Raw genomic sequence first — 21,642 nt, forward strand, 5'->3', positions numbered from 1 at the left:
GAGGTGCTCCATTGGTCAGGTATTCACCAGGGCCAAGTGCACGTTGAGGTAATGGGGAAATGAACAAGGATAAGCAGAGCAGGCCTGCTGGGGGGAGAGGGGCAGCCCTGCTAAGGGCTGCAAAGATGAGAAACCCTGGAGGGAGGATAATGGCAGGGGACAGAGAGGCACAGAGCAGTTGCTATGCTTACACCTGGCATCTTATTTCCATAAAACCAATGTATCCCTGGCATCCTTGAATAGAACCTGCCATCTTTCTTGGGTCAATGGGAGTTGAGGAATGGACAATAGGAAGGCAAGGGACACTAAACCCCCCTGTGATGGGCTCTCAGACCAACTCTTCTTGGGTCCCTCCTTCCATTGGAACCCCAGACTTTCAAGATGGCTATCCCCCAGTCAGTGTGCCAGATGTCACTCAAAACCTGTCCAGTGATGGTCCACTAACCTTCAGAAAGTCTGAAGAGCAGCTCAGCTGGGTTACACCTGGTGGAGGGGCAGTCCTGGAGTTTCAGACTGAAGATGAGAACTTTCACTTTTGGCTCAACAGTCTGAAAAAGATAAAGGGCAGCTAATGAACTGAAACTGCCTAGAAGAAGCCTTTTGGTAATAGGGGCAAATATTTCAAGATGAGAAGCTAGGAATACTCAGTCTGGTTTTGGAAATTACCTCCAGCCATCTCAGTTAATAAAGGGAGCTGACTCTAGACTCTGAGGGAGAAAGAGCTACACTTTTCTATAACATAGACAACCCTCTCCACAACCTCAGCAAAGAGATACGTTTGCCTGTGTTTTCCTCTTGGGCTAATGAGGCATCTCCTAGAACTGGGCACAGTGTTAGGACCAGGAACAAGGGAGTCCACTCTTGTCAGGAGTCTATGTCACAGGGAACTTAATCAGGTGCCACCTCATGATATTTATGGATGTCTGGAGTTTGCTTCTAAACAATCTGGTTTTAGAGGGGATGGTAGGGTAGAGAAGAAACCAGATCAACCACAAGTTAATAGGTTTTGAAGCTATAGGTAGTTTCATTATACTTTTCTTTCTACCTTTGGCCATATTTGACATTTTCCATAATAAAAAAATAAGAGGATCTGTTTTCATTAAAATTGGAGCAGGTATAATTTTCTCTCCCATTCCCAGCCTTTCAATATCAAAGGAAACATCTCCAGGCTGACATGTTGCTTGATTTCACTTTAAATTACCTTTTTGGGGGAAGTTGAGTTCGATCATTTTCCCCTAGCTAACTTTTTCCTCCTCTGAGCAGATAAAGGCCACTGAGAGGTACCAACAGCAGCTATTGGAAAGGGAGCCAGGCACATTCTTATTTTCTCAAAGCCACCCATAACCATGTCCCTCCTTGACAGATGAAATGCCTGAAGCTCTGAGAAGCTGGTAACTTGACCGGGACCATAGTTACTGGAGCAGCGACTCATCCAGCCTTGTTCTTTCCCTAGGCCAAGGCAGGAGAGCTACACTACCAAGGGAGCTCTAAAGCTTCCTCCTTCCCGAGAGATCAGTACACAGTGGGGCAGCCTATCACATCTATTGCAGGAAGGAAGAACTGGAGGAGCCATCTGCTGAGCCAAGAATTCCCCAGGTGAGCAGAGCTGCTTCTGGTATGTTACCGAGGGACCCTCGTGTAGCTCCTGCAGACCCTGTGGGCATGACATGGCTCTTCATCATTGTGCTGGGCCTGAGGATGTCCTCTGGCCCTAGACATCAGCACGTTGATGGGAGCAACAGCTGAGGGTCCCTGGGACACAGAGAGGCAGGCAGGAGCCCCTGGGGGAGGGGGGAACTGGAGTGGGTAAGGGTGCCTGCTCCTCCCTGTCCTCGCAGCCCATGGGAAGAGGCACCTTTAAGAGGAGGGTGTGGGGACCTGGGATGAGGAGAGAGGGTAGGTAGTTCAGGAGAAAGCTGTGGGTAGCACGATTCAGATTCCTGTGGACACAGGGCAACCCCTCTCCATGGAGAGATCTTGGCTGCTCACCCTGTTCTGAGTGCAGTAACTATATGGGAAATGCTCCCAGGCATGGAACTAAGGACCCCAGAGAGGGACCATCTCCTCTCCAGATCATTTCTCACCACTGCATAATCAGAGTGGTCATCCTGAATCTTTAGGGCTGCTTCTGAGCTGTCAAGTGCAATATCTGGAATTTAATTCGTACCTAAGGAAACAAAAGGAATAAGGAACTGGTGCAGGGGTGCAGTAAGTGGCTGCTACATTTATCCAGGGAAGAGTTTACTATTTGGCTAGTGGGCTATGAACTGAGGGTTCATACTTTATCTGGACACTGGTGGGAGCTGGTCTTCCTGAGAATGTTTTGATGTAAACAGGGAAACTGTAACCCACATCCTCAAGCAGAAAGGGAGCCAGGGTTTTGCTGGGTGCCTCTCTGAGGGCCGCACCTGCATAACCCATGTGCTCTCAGATGTCAGTGTGCCTCACCCGTTAGCTAAGCAACAAGCTCTGGTTGAATTCCTTTAAGACCAAAGGCAGATTTATTTACTTATTTATTTTAAATTATATTTTATTGATTATGCTATTACAGTTGTCCTGATCTTTTCCCTTTTGCCCCCCTCCACCCAGTGTCCCCTACTCCCTCAGGCAATCCCCCCATTATTGTTCATGTCCGTGGGTCATACATATGTTCTGTGGCTACTCCATTTCCTACACTGTACTTTACGTCACCATGGCTATACTGTAATTACCTATTTGTGCTTCTTAATCCCCTTACTTTTTCATTCATCCCCTCTCCCCCCCCGCCGTCAAGCTTCTGATAATTGACTTCTTTTCTCTTGCCTTTAAGAGTCTCTCTTTATCTTTAACCTTTGGCCTTTTAATGATGATGTGTCTTGGAGTGGGTGTCTTTGCATCCCTCATAATTGGGACTCTTTGAGCTTCTTGGACTTGCATGTCTATTTCCTTCACCAGATTAAGGAAGTTTTCTTTCACTGCTTTTTCAGATAGATTTCCAATTTCTTGCCCTTTCTCTTCTTCTGACACTCCTATCAGGTGAATATTGGACCTCTTAAAATTGTTCCAGAGGCTGTTTATACTATCCTCATTTTTTTGTATTCTTTTTTCTTCTTCTTGTTCTGCATGGTTTTCTTTTGTTTCCTAATGTTCCAAATCATTGATTCAATTCTCAGCCTCATCCATTTTACTGTGGTTTCCATGTAAATTGTTTTTTTTTATTTCAATTAGTGTATCCTTCATTTCTGACTGGGCCTTTTTTATGCTGCTGAGGTCCTCACTAAGTTCCTCAAGCATCCTTATAAACAGTGTTTTAAACTCTGCATCTGACAGATTGCTTATTTCTATTTAGTTCTTTTTTCTGGAGTTTTGATCTATTCTTTCATTTGGGCCACATTTCTTTGTCTCATCATTTTGGCAGCCTCCCTGTGTTTGTTTCCATGTATTAGGTAGAGCTGTTTGACTCTGTGTCTTGGTAGTGTAATCCAATGTAGTAGGCATCCTCTAGGGTCCAGTGGCACAGCCTACCTTTGTGTGAGCTGAATATACCCTCGTTTTGTAGTTGAGCCTTGGTTGCTGTTGGCAGGTCTATGGGAGACATTTACCTAGGCCAGTGAGCTGCAAGGACTGGCTGTGACTGCTGACCACCAACCTCTGCCCTCTGTGGAGGATCAGCTGTGCAGGGGCAGGGTGGTGGTTCTCTGATGTGGTCTGTATCTGTCTACTGGGTGCATCGGCCCTGGAGTTGCCAGGGTGGTGCAGGCCAAGGTCAGCCCTGACTTGTGCTTTGCCTGGGGCACCCTGCCTGAGCTGTAAAGCAATCTGAGATGGCTGCTACTTGTGCTGGGCTTGGAGATTCCCAGATGAAGCCAAGCTGTGACTCTAATCTGGCTGTCATTAGGGCTCACTGAAATCAGCTATTGCTTATTTGATAGGATTTAGGAGCCAAGACCAGCCATTCTTTTGGACAAGCAGCTTGGGTGGGCTCATAATTTGGGTGGGGTAAAGCTTCTGTGGACCTCCAAGATGGGTCACACACTGTTAGCCAGGTTGATGGAGTCTCAGATATGGTACCAGCTTGCCATATGGCACACAGTGCCTGGGGTAGAGCAGGCAATAAAACCCTGGCAGCTATTACTACAATGTCTTGTGAAGGCATCTTCTACCTTTGATGAGATCATCTCATTATTTGTGGATAACAAAAGCAACAGCATCTACACAGGCCAGCTGGAAAGACACAGATATGAGGATGGGGTCAATGCTAATTTGTCCATTTTGAGCCACCTGCTTCAGAAAAAATGGAGGTTCTACCTAGCTGCAGCACTGAGGTTTTGACATTAATAAGCCTGAACTTTAAATGAATAGTTCCTCTTGCAATCCAACCCTCTTGGTGATGGAGGTGGTAGGATCAAAGCCAGGAGGCATGGGGTTGAAAGCAGAGGCAAGTGGCTTTGTGCCAGAACCTGCAGAGGCCAGAATAAGGCCTGGGTGAATGCCAGCGTCATCCGGAGAGAGGCCTGCGAGAGGGCAGCTCTTTGGGGGTAATATAGGAATACTGCAAGGACTCAGGAGGTCCAGAGAGAAACTACTGGCTATGTAATCAGTTATACCCTGTCAGGAGATGGGGGAACAGTGGGGACTCCAGGGAATTAAGTAAGGAGGTGGCACAGCAGTGCCCAAGCATAGGAGAGGCAGCTAACTGTCGGGTAAAAGACATCTAACATACTTTCTCAGACAGGAGTCAGACTTGATAAAAACAACACTAGGTACAGGAAGAAGGGGCCTGAGGTTGTAGGACATTTCCGATAGCTGGTATCTGATTTAGTGGTCCTGTATGTAAAATGTCTTTTTTTTTTTTAAACTGTGGTAAAATACACATACTGTAAAATTTACCATCTTAACCATTTTAAGTGTACAGTTCATTGTTATGCAACTATGACCAAAATCTATGAAATGTCCTTTTTAATCTAGAATTTTAATTCTCAGTAGATTTCTATACAAGAGAGCAGGAGATGCATGTAAATATTTACCTGAACAGGTCAACCCTCGTTATCCTTCCCTAGGAAGACTGACTCCTGACCTTCTCTAGTGGTGCTTTCAGTGGAAATCTCCCCAGATACCATTCTGCAGGTCTGCAGACTGTGGGGGCAGTTCAGTTCACACATCAACTGAGCATTAAATGACTAATATGTTCTCAGGATCCTTTGCCACTCCTCATCAATGTGGGAAATGGCTTAACTTACCGGCAACTCACTCAGCTTCTGCAGCAAACTTGCATCACTTTGGCAGTCATAAGACAAATCAAGAGAAAGGAAATCGACTGCATCCTAGAAATAAAGGAACAGGGTCATCAGAGCACAGTAATTTCAAGATGAAGAACTGCTCAGAAGTGTCCTTTTTTGTTTCTCCCTGATTACTGAACTGAATACTCCAAACTAGGGTTTTCCAAGGGACAAGCAGATGGAGGAGAAGCTGGGGACCGAGTGAGAGAGTAGGTGTGTTGGGGGAGGAGGGGTGCTGTGTATTGTTGGGGATGTATCATTTACGTACTTGGCAAAGTGCTTGGCACACAGTAAGTGCTCAACTGCATGTGAGTAAAGGGGTGAATGAATAGATGGAGTACTGGATGCCAAGCATGGTGGGTTCCCACCAAGCAGGTAAGCACTAAGGAGGGAGTCAGAGGCCACAGCAGCCCTGGGTAGCACCCTCCTCAAAGTGGTCCTCTCACTCTGTCAGGACAGAGGTGGTGGAGCCCTCTGCCACCCGTGGGCCCCTCAGTGATCTCTGCAGAGCCTACTGGGGTGCTTAGTTTTGTTTTCATTGTAGGCTATAGCCATTGGCTACTTTCAGGCCACAGCATAAAGTCCACCCCATTTGGCCTAAGCTTGGCCCATACTATTATCCAAGGACATAGTTCTCATGGCCCTGGTCTTCGACATCCCCACCCATGTTCCAGCGCAGGGCATACCCCTCCATCCTGTGTCTGGCCTGCATATACTCTAAAAACTTCGGATTCACAGAGTCTAAACATACAACCATAGAACTGAGACTCCTTCCCCGCCCTTCTCGGCAAGCCACTTCAGGTCATAACCAGATCATTGCCCGTCTTCTCCGACTCAGAGGCCATCTGTTCCTTCACAACAAAGACTGTGGATAATGGCATCTGGTGACAATTGTGAGCCGTGGACCTCGGACGACTGACCACTGGAGCCATACGGCTTTCTCAGTCAAGTTGCCATCAGTGTTTACTAAATGTTCCACACGCTCGCTTCACTTTGGTGAGGTTCTGGAAGGTTCTGGAAGTTTCCACTCTAAGCTTCTGCTACCTGCCCTCTCAACCCTTGCTGTTGTCAAGTCCGTACCACACAGTCATTGAGTTTCTACTCTTGAAAGTCACTGTGCTGGGTACAGCGGGTGGGGATTCAGGTTTACAGATGAGTAAGATCCATAGATGCTGACAACTTAATAGAGAGTGTTAGTAAATGCACCAATTACATGAAGAAAAGGCAGACATTCGGAAGTGCCATAAGGAAATTCCAACCTCAGGGGTCCTGAGACCTTGTGGGGACTAGGCTGGGAACTGGGGACACCTATGCAGGCTGAGGGCTGTCCTTCCCCACTAGGCCTTGGCCTCTGTGTGCATTACTAGCTCTCCAGACAATTCTGATAAACATCAAAATTTGGGAACTGCTGGTTGAAAGAAATGGGTAAGGGTTTCACGTGGGGACAGACCACAGAGGGTTGAGCAAGAGAGCACTACTGAGCGAGGCCTCCTGATGAAGAGCATGTTCACATCACATATTAAGAATTGGTATGACCTCGTTGGAAGAGATGTTGGAGGAAGGCTAGGAGGTAATAAGGGAATGCAGGAGAGCAGGAAGAAAGCAGAGCACACACTGGGAAAATAAGAGATGAGGTCAGACAGAGAGCAGAGCTTGCACAGTTCAGGGGAGTGTAACTTTCCAGCAGGGACCTGGGCACAAATATGCTTTTGAAGAATAATGCAGCAGCACTATGTGGCGTGGACTAGGGCAGACGGACCAGTTCAAAGATTCTTGCTCTGCAAGCACTTTTCTGATTAGCACTTTGGTCTCTGGAGTTCATAACTGATAGCCGTTATTGCCCCTCGTAAATTAATTTGATGGCATTCTGGCTGCACAATCAGCCTTGGAGCAGGTCGTTTACAGCTTATCATGTCTGGATTTTAAGTTTCTGAGCTGTAAATCTGAAGACCAGACGCTGACGTGGGGGCCTCCTTCACGTCCTGGACAGCGGCGTGTGTCACGGGGCGGCGCGGTCAGCTCAGCGCAGGTCAGCGTCCAGGGCAGCAGCAGTCCGCTCTCCTCCCTGACGCTTTCCGCACTGCGCAGCAGCCAGCGCCAGGGGCGAGGCCGTTTCATTCTCGGGGTTTTAATTTTTCTTATGAAGATCATAGTTCGAAAGTTCTATTTGGAGGAGGCAGACACCAGGATGAGCACTCTACAGAGCACATAATATACAAAAACAAAGCCTTCGCCCTAGTACCTGTTTTGCTATAAACTGACCTCCCTTTTAATAAGCTATTTTGGACTCTTTTAATAAAAAAATCAGAACAAACAGAGGCATTTGGCTTTTTTGTGTAGGCAGGAGCTGAGGTTTTGTTTTAAAGTAATTACAAATTTAGAGAATGTATAACATTGAGAAGAGACATTTGCAGAAGTGTCAAGCCAACAGACAAACACATCTCTTGGTTTTTAAAATGAAAATTGCAACTTTCCTCCGATATTACAGAAGCTATTCCAGGGACTGTCCTCACCTTGGCAAGTGAGGAAGTGGACGGTTCTCGCAGGAGCTCCCAGACTGCTGTGGCTGGTAGGACGACAGAGAACTTTCCACCTGAAAGCAACCAGAGGAGGGGGGTGCAGTGAGCAAGGCAGGAACCTGTGACCATGGAGGCTGCTTATGAACTCATTTCCTATCGAACTTTCTTTTTTTATTTTTATTTTTATTTTTTCAAAAATTTAAAAAGATTTTATTCATTTATTTTTAGAGAGAATGGAAAGGAAGGAGAAAGAGAGGGAGAGAAACATCAATGTGTGGTTGCCTCTCACACGCGCCTCCACAGGGGATCTGGTCCACAACCCAGGCATGTGCCCTGTCTGGGAATTGAACCCGTGACCCTTTGGTTCACAGCCTCTGCTCAATCCACTGAGCTACAGCAGCCAGGGCCCTATTGAATTTTCTACCCATGTTCACCGATTTAGAAAGAATTTCCGAAGAAATCACTCACATGATTTAACCCTAGGTGAAAGAGGTTAGAAAATAAGGTAGTTTACAAAACGTCCCTTCAGAGAATGTTTCATATAAACCAGGACTCTGAAATGCAGTATCCTTGTAAAAGTCATTTAAAAGAGTAAAAGCAGTGAAAGGCAGGGTGCGCTCAGGGGGCTGCTGTTTCTTGTCCTCGCCCACTGTACAAACATCAGTTCAGCCCCTACTATGCACTGTGGGGACAACAGGGAATATACACAGTGCAGCTTGTACCCTCTTGCTTTGACATTTGAACACCTAATAGTGGTGCTCAAATCTGTGTGCATCAGAGCCACCTGCTTGCTTCTCAGAAGACTGGGGTGGGCTCAGGACTGGTGCATTTTAACGAGCTTCCTAGGTGCTTCCCATGCGGAGGTCCTCAGACCAAAGTTGCAGAAACGCAGCTGCGGGGTTGGGCCCCTCGGTTGTTTGGCCTTTGATGCATACAGATCTTTATCTTTCACTGGAGGGTAGGCTGCTTGAGGAACAAAACCTAAACATTTCTTTATTCCTCCCAAATACCAAGCTTAGGACTGGGTGCGGGGTAGGTGATCTGACCTATAATTAGAAAACACTGAACAAAAATTGAACAGAACCACTGTTAGCCACTTAAACTGTAAGACAGAATTTCATCCAAATTCTGTACAGGGGAAAGATTTCCAGCCAATGAAAGCACCACTACCACCCACCTGCCAACTCCAAAGTGCTTATCTTGATAAGCAAATGGAACTTTGAAATCCTCAGAGCAGGGAATGTCACCCAGACACTATGAGCCCTCATTCTGATAAGATAGCGCCGTTTCCAGTTATTTAAAGAGAGTGCCGATGGCTGCACTTTACCTTCCACCCACTTACTTTCCTGCTTTGGTCCGTTGTCGTGTCAGCACACAGAGACCATATGTTCTCAGCTTGTGCTTAACATTTTAAAATGTACAATTTAGTACCCTCTCCGGAGCAATAACATGAAACAAGGGTGCAGTTAATCCTTAAGCACAATTAACCCATGAATCATTTCTATTTGACTTTGCAAGCTGTTTTTAGAATTCAGGCTAAAAAAATGAGCCTAAATTTCCAGAAATTCTCCTACTATACAAAGTGATCAAACTTCCCCAATATCATTCCCAACTGGTTCTTAGTTTAAACATAAACTATACTTCTTAAAATAATGTAAAATGCAGATTAACCGAAACTAGATTCTCAGTCTACATCTGCAGCTCACGTTTTCTATGGGACTGGAAGGGTTTAATATTCTGGTTTAAGATAACTTATCTTGTAACTTTTTACTGAATGTAGTTAGAGATAGGTATTCATGTCTATAGGACTCAGAATCAGCATTTGTTGTGGGTTGAGAACTAGCCTTTCTAAGCCTGGGTAGAAAATCACTGCAGGCCACCGTGTGAATTCCTGTCCCTCTGAGACGTTGCTAGACCCCACTAGAGGATCAACTCATCTGTTTCCACCACAAAGGGAAGTTATTTCTGCAAAAACCATTTCAGCCGTCTGCACAAACAGCTCCTTTCCATTTGCTCCTTTCCCTTTTGGCCCAAATGCTTCAATAAAAGGAACCTGGTCGATACTGAACTGCCAATATCTATGCTTCACGCCACTATGGCCAGGGCTGGGTGGGGAGAGCAGCGCCGCGCTGGGCTGAGTGCGCCCGCAGCTCAGCAAGGGGAGGAGGCTGCGCTCGCTTCTGCTGAATGTGGGAGGGGGTGTCCGTGCCCCTCTCCCTCCCACTCCACCGGGGCTTGTCTTTTGTGTCCTCCTCAGGGTTGACACGCTGAACACGTCAATATGAGGTTTATAAGACCTAGTAAAAGATTAGAAAGGAACTTTTCAAAAATTGCGGTAAAATATTAACATAAAATTTACCATTAAAAAGTTTAAGTGTGCAGTTCCGTGGCATTAAGTACAAAAACATTGTTGTGCAATCGCCGTCACCACTCTCTCTAAAGCGTCCCGCCCTCCCAGACTGTGGCTCTGTGTCCGTGGAACAGTGACTCCCGGTTTCCCCCTCCCAGCTTCTGGTAACCACTGTTCCAATTCCCGTCTCTGTGCGTTGGTTAGTGTGTGTCCCTCATGGAGATGGAATCATGTAATATTTTTGTTTTGTGGCTGGCTTATTTCACTTAGTGTGATTTCTTCAGGGTTCATGCATGTTGTAGCACATGCCAGAATTTTATTTCTTTTTAAGGTTGAATAATATTCCATAGTTTGTATATTCCACATTCAGTGTACCCATTCATTCATTTACTGGCATTTATTTGGGTTCTTCGTACCTTTTGGTTATTGTGAACACTGCTGCTATGAAAATGGGTGTGCACATATCTGTTCAAGTCCCTGCTTTCAAGTTTTTGCATATATACTTGCAAGCGCTACATCATATGATAATTCTATATTTAATTTCTTGAGGAACTGCCATGCTGTTTTCTATAGGAGCTACTCAGTTTACACTCCTCCCGACAATGCACAAGGATTACAGTGTCCCTATACCCTTAACAACGCTTGTGGTTTTCTTTTTCTTTTTCTTTTTTAACAGTAGCTACCTAATGCATGTGAAGTAGTATCTCGTGATTTCAATTTGCATTTCCTAATGACTGTTGATAGAGCATCTTTCTGTGTGCTTATTGGCCATTGCCATAACTTCTTTGGAAAAAAATATTAATTCAAAAACTTTGCCCATGTTTTAATACAGTTGATTGTTTTGTTGTTGTTGAGTTAGAAGTTTTAAAATATATTCTGGGTATTAATTTCTCAGCAAATACATGATTTGCAAATATTTCTCCCATTCTATGGGTTGCTTTTTCTCTCTGTTGATGGTGTCCTTGGATGCACAAAGCTTTCACATTTTGATGAAGGATAATTTATCTATTTTATTTTCTGCTGCCTGCACTTTTAGTGTTATAGCTAAAAAATCAGCATCAAGTCTAACATTATAAAGTTTCTGTCCCAATGTTTTCTTCTAAGAGTTTTGTAGTTTTATTTCTTATGTGTAGGTCCTTGTTACATTTGAGTTAATTTTTGTATATGCTTTAAGGATTGGGGTGTAACTTCTTTCTTTTGCAGATGGGTGTTCAGTTTTTCCAGCACCATTTGTTGAAAAAACTGCCTTTTCCCCTATTACATGGCCTTGGCACTCTTGCTGGAAATTATTTGACCATATAGCTGAGGGTTGGTTTGTGGGTTCTGTAGTCTATATGCTCATTTATGCCAGTACCATGCTATTTTGATTACTCTAATGTCAGTCTATTCTTGAGGGAAACATCAGACAAATCCCAATAGATACAGTCATAAGAGGCTACATATTAAATACATTATTCCATTCATGTAAAATGTCCAGAGCAGGGAAATCTGTAGAGACAGAGAATTCGTGGTTGCTTAGGGCTGGAATGGGGGAGGAAAATGTGGGGGTAAAAAAGGGAAAGCTAAAGGTTACAAGATTTCTTTTTGAGGTGACAAAAATGTTCTAAAGTTGACTGTGGTGATAGTTGCACATATCTGTGAATATACCAAACACATACTAAAATACACTAAAAATTTCAAAGGAGTGAGTTTCATGGTACATGAATTATATCTTGAGAAATCTATTTTTAAAAACAGGCATCCGATAAAATACCTGGCCAGGACTCCTTGAAAATGTCAATCAGGTTATTATAAACAAGAAAACTCAGCCCCAGCCTGTGTGGCTCAGTTGGTCAGAGCTTCATCCCATGAAGCAGAAGGTCACAGGTTCGATTCCCAGTAGGGGCACATACTAGAGTCAACAGATCAATATTTCTCTCTCTCCCTCCCTTCCCCTCTCAATCAGCATGTCCAGGATAAAAAGAAAACAACAAGAAAAGTCTGAGAGATTGTCACAGTCCAGAGGAACCTAAAGCAACATGACAACTAAATGTAATAAGATCCTGGAATTGAAAAAGGACATTAAGAAAAAAATACTAAGGAAATCTAAATAAAATATGGATGTTATGAATCAATATACATCTATTAATTGTAACCAATATACCATAGTAGTGTAAGATGTTAGTATTAGGAAAAACTGGGCTCAAAGAGAGGGGCATATGGGAACTTTGTACTATCTGGTCAAAGTTTCTATAAATCTAAAACTCTTCTAAAAAATAAAGTTTAGCCCTGGCTGGCGTAGCTCAGTGGATTGAGCGCAGGCTGCGAACCAAAGTGTCGCAGGTTCGATTCCCAGTCAGGGCACATGCCTGGGTTGCAGGCCACAGCCCCCAGCAACCACACATTAATGTTTCTCTCTCTCTCTCCCTTTCTCCCTCCCTTCACTCTCTAAAAATAAATAAATAAAATCTTTAAAAATGTTTAAAAAAAGAAATTAAAAATTAAAAAATAAATAAAGTCTATTAATTTGTTAATGTGTTAATTAAAAAGGAAAAAATCCTACAAACCAAGAATGGCTTTCAAATTTGCAGATTATCTCTGATTTTTAAATGACTTCCTCTCAATCATTAAGAAACATCATAGAAGTGACAGAAAATGATTCTCCAAAGAAAGAGCATGGAAAAGATGCACAATTACCTAAGAACTTTGAGATTTACCAAGAAGGGGAAAGGGATTAAAACATTTGGAAACTAGATATTCTAAAGACTGAAGAAATACATTTAAGTAATTGTAAGTACCATAAAAATATATTTAAATATCATCCAAAGGAAAAGATTGATAAGTTTTTGTTAACAGTAAGAACTTTTGTTCATCAAAGTCTCCACATAAAGAGTGAAAGAACAAGAACCAGAAAAATATCATTACATATAATCAATTAGATTTGATTTAAGAATATATAAAGAATTCTGATAAGTCTGTAAGAACAACACAACTCAATACATAAATGAATAAGAAACACAATAGGAATTTTATAGATGAGGGAACAAATATGGCTGATAAACAAGGATTCTTCTACAGTGTTCATGGAATTGTTCATTGGAGGCTGTCGGTACAACCCCAATGGAGAACAATTTACACTCTCCCTCAAAGCTAAAAACACTTGTATTCTCCACAGAAGAGAAACTCTTGCACATGTGCAGAAAGAAATATGTACAAGAATATTCGTAGCAGTTATGTTCATAGCAACACAACTTAAAAACGATTTAAATGTCCATAAGCAGGACAATAAACTAATAAAATGTGGCTCAGCCACACAACGGAGTAGTTGCATAGCAGTGAAGAAGAATGTGCTACAGCTATATTCAGCAACATGGATAAGCTTGGAAACATAATTTTGTCTTTTAAAAAAGGAAGCCCTAGAGGACCACAAAAAGTATAATACTCTTTTATGGTGCCTCAAAACCAAACCAAGCAAAATTAAATACTATATTGTTTAAGCACATATAAGCACTTGGGATAAAAAATTATATTTTAAAAAAGTAATGGAATCATAATGAGATACCATCAAAACGGCTAAAATAGAGAACAGGAGCCTGCCAGTGCTGGCGAGTATGCCAGGTGGGGCTGTAAAATGGAGCAACAGCTTTGGAAAACTGGCCTCTTCTGAAAAAGTCAGGTACATCTATGACCCAGTTCCACTCCTACGTATTTATCTGAGAGAAATGAAAATATAGTTGCACATAAAAACTTACACAAGAATGAATATTCCTAGCAATCTGACTCATAACAGATGAAAACTGGAAATAGCTCAAATGCCCCTCAATGATGATATATCCGTAATAGAATACTCCTTAGGTACAAAAGGAGCAAATAACTCATGCAGCAATAAGATGCATAAATATCACAGACTTTATGCTGAATGAAAGAAGACAGGAGGCACAAAAACTGTGTGATTCAAAATCAGATCAGTGTTTGCTCGGGGGGTAAGGATTGATTTAATTAATCAGAAACAGAATTTTCTGAGATGTCAGTTAATGTTTTATCTTGACAAGGTCTGGGTTACATGGATGTGTTTGCCAAAACTAATCAATTGTAAAATCAAGATCTATGCATTTTACTATATGTAAATCATACCCTGATAAAAACAATCTTAGGAAAACTTCAGAACCACATTTCCTATTGTATTTCCTAGTGAGCAGTAAATGGAAATTTACTTCTTTAACATACTTTCCAAAATTTTATTTATTTACTTTTACAGAGAGAGGAAGGGAAGCAGAAAGAGAGGGAGAGAAACATCAGTCCATTGCCCTGATTGGAAATCAAACCAGTGCCTTTTAGGTTTGTGGGATGAAGCCCAGCCCACTGAGTCACACCAGTCAGGGATTTTAACATATTTTTTAAAAACACTGTCAATGTACTTTATCTGCTGAAATTCCACCTGTTCTGTAACTAAAAAATTTTTTATTTAAGATGTTTGGCCTTGTACCTTTAAGTCATTGTGGACACTAAGTGGGAGGAAAAGCCATCAGATAGTAAAAGGTAAGCAGAATATTTAACATAGTGGTAACCTGTGTGGGGAGGGGAAAAACAAAGGAGAGGAGGGAGGAATATACAAGCAGATGTAAGTTGTGGTATGGTTTGCTTTGTTTTGCTTTATAAACCCACAAACCTCCCATTTATAGTTTTTACATTTTTAAAATTAATATACATTGTATAAAGTTAAGATATATAGCATAAAATTCACACCTGAAACTAATATAAAATAATATTTAATGTCAACTTTAATTTAAAAAATTACTCCTTTAAAGTATACAATTCAGTGGTTTTTAATATATTCACAAAACTGCAACTATCTCTGCTGTTCCAAGACAATTTAGCCACCCAAAGGGAAAGTCTAGACACAGAGGCAGTCACTTCCCATTTTCTTTTAGCCCTAGGTATTGATAATCTACTTTTGTGTCTCCGTAGGTCTGTCTATTCCAGACACTTAACGTAAAGAAATTCATATACTATGTGGTCTTCTGTGACTGGTACTTCCGTTTGGCACGATGTCTTCAAGGCTCATCATGCTGTAGTCCGTAGCAGTACTTCATTCCTTTTAAGGCTGCATCATAACATTCCATCGTATGTATACACCTCAGGTTGTTTATCCATCCAGTGATGGACATTAGGGTTGTTTCCACTTTTGGTTATTATAAATAATACTGCTATAAATGTTTGTAACGACTTTTAGTCTGGGCATTTGTTTTCATTACCCTTGCATATATACCAGGAGAGGACATGTTGAGTCATATGGTCACTCTACCATTTAACTTGAGAAAATCCCAGACTGTTTTCCAAACTGGCTACACCATTATTCATTTCCACCAGCAGTGTGTGAGTCTTTCAGTTTCTCCACATTATCTCTAATGCTTATTATTGTCTGTTTACTTTTATATAGCCATTGTAGTTGAAGTAATATTATGTTATATTTTAATTGTTGGATTGAGTGGTCACTTTATGTGTATTTGCTACAGTATTTTGCTTTTAACCAACATAAGTTACATACTTTTGTGAATATTATATAATAGATTTTAAAAAGAACAATAGGGTTATAATTAGACTAAAAATGAGAAGAGAGCAAGAGAGAGGGACAGAGAGAAAGAGAAAGGGAGAACACTACCTTCTGAAATAATAAAAAGATTGAAAAAAGAGTTTATTTCATTTTCTGCATTATATTGGGGGCAGATAATCTAGTGATGTTGATGAAACAGAAAATAAAGGATGGGAAATATGAGCACAAGAAGAAAAGAAGGAAATATAGTTTAAAAAAGAAACAGTCTTTAAAAAAGAAAAAAGAAACAGTGTTTAGTAACCTGATATAAATTAAAATAATATATGCAAACATTTTAATAACTATGTATATTTAATTTTATAATTTAACTAATTATATGGAATCTGACTCAAAATAAGACAGATGTTCCTTTATTTGAGATGATCCAAGTTCAGTCTTGCCTTCTTCCATCCGAAGTTCATTTTGTGCAGAGATTCTTCAGGAGAATTACAGTCAACAAACCTTTATTTGCTCCCACGCCCCAAGATACGCTTTCCGAAGAATCCATTCTCAATCCAGCATCTCTTCAGCTGCCACCCTGCATTCCCTGTTTACTAAACTGACAGGTGGCTCCTCGTTGTCCCCACTGCGGGGGCTTCACACTCTCCCGGGACCTGGAATCCTCTTCTCCAGATCTCAAGGCGGGATCCGCCTTCACTGCTCAAAAGGTGGCCTGAAGACTGCCTTCCTCACAACCCTACCTGAAAGAGCCCCTCTAGACTCACGCACCTGTGATTTCTCACATAGAAAAAATAGGTTTAACTTGTCTATAATCAAATACATGCAGATGAAGAATATAAGGAGATAATAGTTTTTAGCTGTCCAATTACCAATGATAAAACAGGCTAAGTGGGGTCAGAAGAACAATTGTGTAACTGTTAATATAAACTACTACAACATTCCTGGAAAGTAATTTAGCAACATGCTTTAAAATCTTAAAGAATGCACTCTCTTGATGCAGTAATTTCAATTATAAGAATCTATCAGAAAGAACTTGTCAGAAGTTAGGCAAGCATTTGTAAATATGCATGTTTATAATTTGTAATAATAAAAATTAAATAAACGTATATTAAAATGAGAGCAATATTTTAAACTTTATGGCCCATTCATATTATGGGAACTTATAAGGGCATGGAAAATCATACTTTCAAAGAGTTTTTAATAACATGAGAATATACTCATAAAGTAGAATATACAGGCATGCATATATTATATACTACATGTATAACATAAAAACAAGAAAACATGATTAATCCAAAATTGGTTCTCTAAATTAGGGCATCTCAGATTCACCTAGAGAATTTATCAGAATCACAGGTATCCTGGTCCTGCCGGGATCTGCTGAATCAGAACCTCAAGCTAGCTGTGAGGCGAGGGTTTGGACAATCGAAACGATGCTCTTTTCACCACCTATCAGTGTGTCCTTATTTTACCTCTGCATTTTTTGTCTCCCCTGCTGGAAGGCAAGCTTCGACCAGCACGTGTAGGTTTTCACACGGAGGGGAAGGAAGGCGGGGGTCGGGTGGGCCCGCGCGCCGCCTCGGAAGCGTCCGGGAGGCAGGTCTGCGGCCGGCGGGGCGGCCGGGGCGGCGGGCAGAGGCCCGGCGACCGCTCAGGCGCACAGGACGCCCTTCGCGGGAGCTCTGGGCACCGCGCGGCGTAGCCCCCGGCTCCCCGAGACACCTCCCTGCAACAGTAATTTCTCTACTGAAGGTTTGCGACGGGGCTGCTGAGGACGCGAGCGAAGAAAAGCCGGGCGCTGCCTCAGGAGGTGGGGGCGGGGGGCGCGGGTACTCACCCGGGGACGCGTGCGTCCCGCGGTAAATCTCGTAAGCTTTTCTGTGGGCGTCGGCGAGGGTCTGCAGCCGCGACGATCCCGACTCCTGCTGGGGGAGCTCCGCGATCGCCGCCTCCCAGTCGCTAAACGAGAACCAGATTTCGACCAAGTCCCCGAAGGCGCGGAAGGCGAAGGCGGCGTAGTCGGCAAAGAGCGCGGCCCAGGCTCGGGTCCCGCGCGCGGCGCCGGCGGGGAGCGCCCGGCGCTGCAGGGCCACCAGGGGCCGCAGCCCCGCCGCGCGCACGGCCTCGAGCAGCCGCCGGTAGCACCGCACTGCCTCCTCGTCTGGGCGCTGGGGGCTCGCTGCCGGCAGAAGTTGTGCCCAAGACAGAAATACTTTATAGTGGGTGACCCCGCGGGCGTGGATGCTGCTGAAGTACTCGGGCAGCCCAGCGGGCAGCGGCTGGCGGCACACGTACGCGTCCTCGTCCCCTGCTGCAGGGTCGGAGCCCGGGCCTCCCCGGGGGCCGCTCAGGCTGCGCAGCAGGTCACTGGTTAGAGGGCCAGCAGCTAGAATGACATTTCTGTCAAGTGTCCAGTCTAACCCCCAACATGAAAAACTTAGAAGAACAGTGAAGACTAAATTCCAAGTCAGCTCCATTTTCGAGGACCTGTTGGGAGGAATTGAGAATCCTTACTTTATACCTGCAGCTGAGGTTGTAAAATACTACGTGCTTATTAACCCTTAATATTTAACCGGGTTAGCAATGCTAACGAAATCAGTGCATGGTTCATCAATGTGATATCAAAAAATGTAAAGACCAGAAGAGATAGCAAAACCTCAAATGTCTCACACAGTTTAAGCAGAGGAACCTGGAAAATGTCCAAAGGAAAAAGTTCTCCACTTTTTTTGTCTTACAAATTATTTAAAAATTTGCTCACAGAACAGAACAAAAATGAATCCCTTGTGAAATATTTTTCCCCTTTAAAAAATGTAGGTAAATGATGAACACATTCTGTAAAAGAGTCAAACAATGTAGGAAACCTGAAAAGTCTCCTTCCCTCAGTCCCCTCCCTTCCTTAGCTTAGCACTCTCTGTTCTGGTTTTCTTTCTCTGTGCGGTTGCACAGTAACTCAGGAGTTGGGATGCCTGGGATTAAATCTCGTCCAGATACAGTTACTCAGTTTCACTGTGCCTGTTGCTTCATCTGTAGAGTGGAAATAGAGAGGTGGTGAGAATTAAACAAGGTTGTTCTTCAGCTTGTTTAGAACAATGCAACTCAGTGATCGCCATTATTGCACGTGTGCAATGCAAACATATGTAGGTGTATATGCTTTACATGTGGAATACAATTTAACATACGTGGAATTATGACTTTGGTATTGCTTCTCAGCTTTCTTTTTTTCACTTAATAGCTGTTGGATCCTTGTCTACACCAGAATATATAGACCCACCTCTTTTTATTATATTTTATTGATTATGCCATTACAGTTGTCCTAATTATTCTGCCTTCACCCCCCCCCCCCAGCACCTCCCACTCCCGCAGGCAGGCCCACACCTCGTCCACATCCAGGGCAGACCCGCCTCTTTTTAACAATGCACAACATTCATCCCACAGTGAAGAGGTACCCTAATTTAACCTCTTGCATATTGAACACTGGTTTTATTTCCACTTTAATTAATTGTAAATAAATATCTAAAGCAATAGTTTGTTGCTTTTTGTGTTATATCTCACATCTGAGTGAAATCAAGCAGTTCTTGTCTTTTCCTTCTGACTGACTTCACTTAGCATAGTACTCTGAAGAGCCACCCATCTGGTCACAAATGACAATGTTTCATTTTTTTAATGACTGAGTAATATCCCATTGAATATATGTACCATATCTGTATTCAGTTGTCCATTGAAGGACACAAGTTGTTTCCATGTCTTGGCTATTATGACTGCAATACATGTGGGAGTACAGCCCCAACCAGTGTGGGTCGGTTGGCCATTGTCCTGCAAAGCAACAGCTGCAGTTGGATTCCCAGTCAGGGAACATGCCTGGCTTGCAGGCTTAGTCCCTGGTCAAGAGGCAATTGATTGAAGCTTCTCTCTCACATTCATATTTCTTCTCCCTTCCTTCCCTTCTCTCTAAAAAATAAATAAATAAAAATCTTAAAAAAATAAACACAGGAGTACATATATCTTTATGAAAAGGTGTTTTCAAAACTTTCAGGTTGGTACCCAGAAGAGGGATTGCTGTGTCATATGGTAGTTCTAGACTTAATTTTTTGAGGAAACCCCATACCATTTTTCATACTGGCTGCTCCAAGTCACATCCCCACCAGCAACATGTAAGGGTTCCCTTTTCTCCACATCCTCTCCAACCCTTGTTATTTCTTGTCTTACTGAGAATGGTCATTCTAATAGGTGTTAGGAGGCATTTCATTGTGGTTTTGATTTGCATTTCCATTATAACAGGTAATGTTGAGCATCTTTTTATATACCTGTTGGCCTTTTTATCATTATTTTAGAGTGTTCTCATTCTACCTGTAAAAAACCAGGATGCCGTGTTTTGCTGGCAGCAGCCTCATATGCCTCATGTTTACTGTGCTTCTTGATGGCATCATTTTCCTTTGTGCTTCACTTAATGTCGTGTCATTTTGTTTGCACGGCCCCAAAGCATATAAAATGCACAGCTTATGATGCTGTATTGAGTGACTGACATGGAAACAAAGTGAAAAGTGATTAAGGACTGCAAAGGTGGGAAATCAGTGATGGCTACTGCTGACCAGTGAGACACGTCCCATCCGCCACAGGTACAGTCTTGAAGAGCAAAACCAAAGTGACACAACCTGTTAAAGGGTCTTCCTCACTGAGGAAAAGGAGACTAATAAATATTTTAGAAAATATTAACAAATATTTTCCCCACCACACATGGAGACATTTCTAATGACCTGAATTAAAGACAAGATACAGAAATGAATCCCTCTCAGCACCATGATGATTACAGCCAAAGCAAAGAGTTTGTTTGTAGTGTTGAAAGAAAAGGCTGAACCTAATAACCATGATGTTGAATTTACTGCTAGATATTACCAAATGATTCGAGATGCATTACTCATTACATGATGTGAATGTGAGTAGGAAGTTTGCAAGTGCGGATGTGAACGCAGCTGAAAAATTTTTGGAAACACAAAATAAGCTGATTGTGGAGGAAAATTACTTGCCAGAGCAGATATTCAATATGGATGAAAGCTCCCTAATCGCAAAACAAATAACATTATTTTTGGACTATAAGACGCACTCCTGAAATTCAGGAGGAAAAGTGGGGGTGCGTCTTATATTCCGAATGTAGCTTTACATTTACATTGGTGAAATATTATGTTACTTACGTTATTTTAAAATATATTTTATTGATTATGCTATTACAGTTGTCCCATTTCCCCCCCTTCACTTCCCTCCACCCTGCACACCCTCTCCCACCCATATCCCCCCTTTAGTCATGTCCATGTGTCATACTTATAAGTTCTTTAGCTTCTACATTTCTCATACCATTCTTACCCTCCCCCTATCTATTTTCAACCTACCATCTATGCTACTTATTCTCTGTACCTTTCCCCCCTCTCCTCCTCCCACTCCCCTGTTGCTAACCCTCCATGTGATCTCCATTTCTGTGGTTCTGTTTCTATTCTAGTTGTTTGCTTAGTTTCTTTTGGTTTTGCTTTAGGTGTGATTGTTAATAATTGTGAGCTTGCTGTCCTTTTACTATTCATGTTTTTTCTTTATCTTCTTTTCTTAGATAAGTCCCTTTAACATTTCATAAAATAAGGGCTTGGTGATGATGAACTCCTTTAACTTGACCTTATCTGAGAAGCACTTTATCTGCCCTTCCATTTTAAATGAAAGCTTTGCTGGATAGAGTAATCTGGGGTATAGGTTCTTGTCTTTCATGACTTGGAATATTTCTTTCCAGCCCCTTCTTGCCTATAAGGTCTCTTTTGAGAAATCAGCTGACAGTCTGATGGGAACTCCTTTGTAGGTTACTGTCCCCTTATCTCTTGCTGCTTCTAGAATTCTCTCCTTGATTTTAATCTTGGGTAATGTAATTATAATGTGCCTTGGTGTGTTTCTTCTTGGGTCCAACTTCTTTGGGGCTCTCTGAGCTTCCTGGATTTCCTGGAAGTC

General features: G+C 42.6%; 1 protein-coding gene across 1 annotated transcript in view; it reads right to left on the bottom strand.

The window, feature by feature from the left end:
- The window catches only part of LCT (lactase), a 51,371-nt gene extending 33,234 nt beyond the window's left edge, over positions 1-18,137 (bottom strand). The window contains exons 1-4 of the mRNA XM_045825841.1: positions 17,498-18,137; positions 7,772-7,851; positions 5,220-5,303; positions 446-548 (exon numbers count right to left, since the gene is read on the bottom strand). Of these exons, the coding sequence (XP_045681797.1) occupies positions 446-548; positions 5,220-5,303; positions 7,772-7,851; positions 17,498-18,137 (907 nt within the window). The remainder of the gene's footprint in view (positions 1-445; positions 549-5,219; positions 5,304-7,771; positions 7,852-17,497) is intronic.
- Between the last annotated feature and the right edge of the window lie 3,505 nt (positions 18,138-21,642).

This window comes from Phyllostomus hastatus, unplaced genomic scaffold (assembly GCF_019186645.2).
Source record: "Phyllostomus hastatus isolate PE091 unplaced genomic scaffold, TTU_PhHast_1.1 phas_scaffold_60, whole genome shotgun sequence".
In the NCBI taxonomy this organism is placed as follows: domain Eukaryota; kingdom Metazoa; phylum Chordata; class Mammalia; order Chiroptera; family Phyllostomidae; genus Phyllostomus; species Phyllostomus hastatus.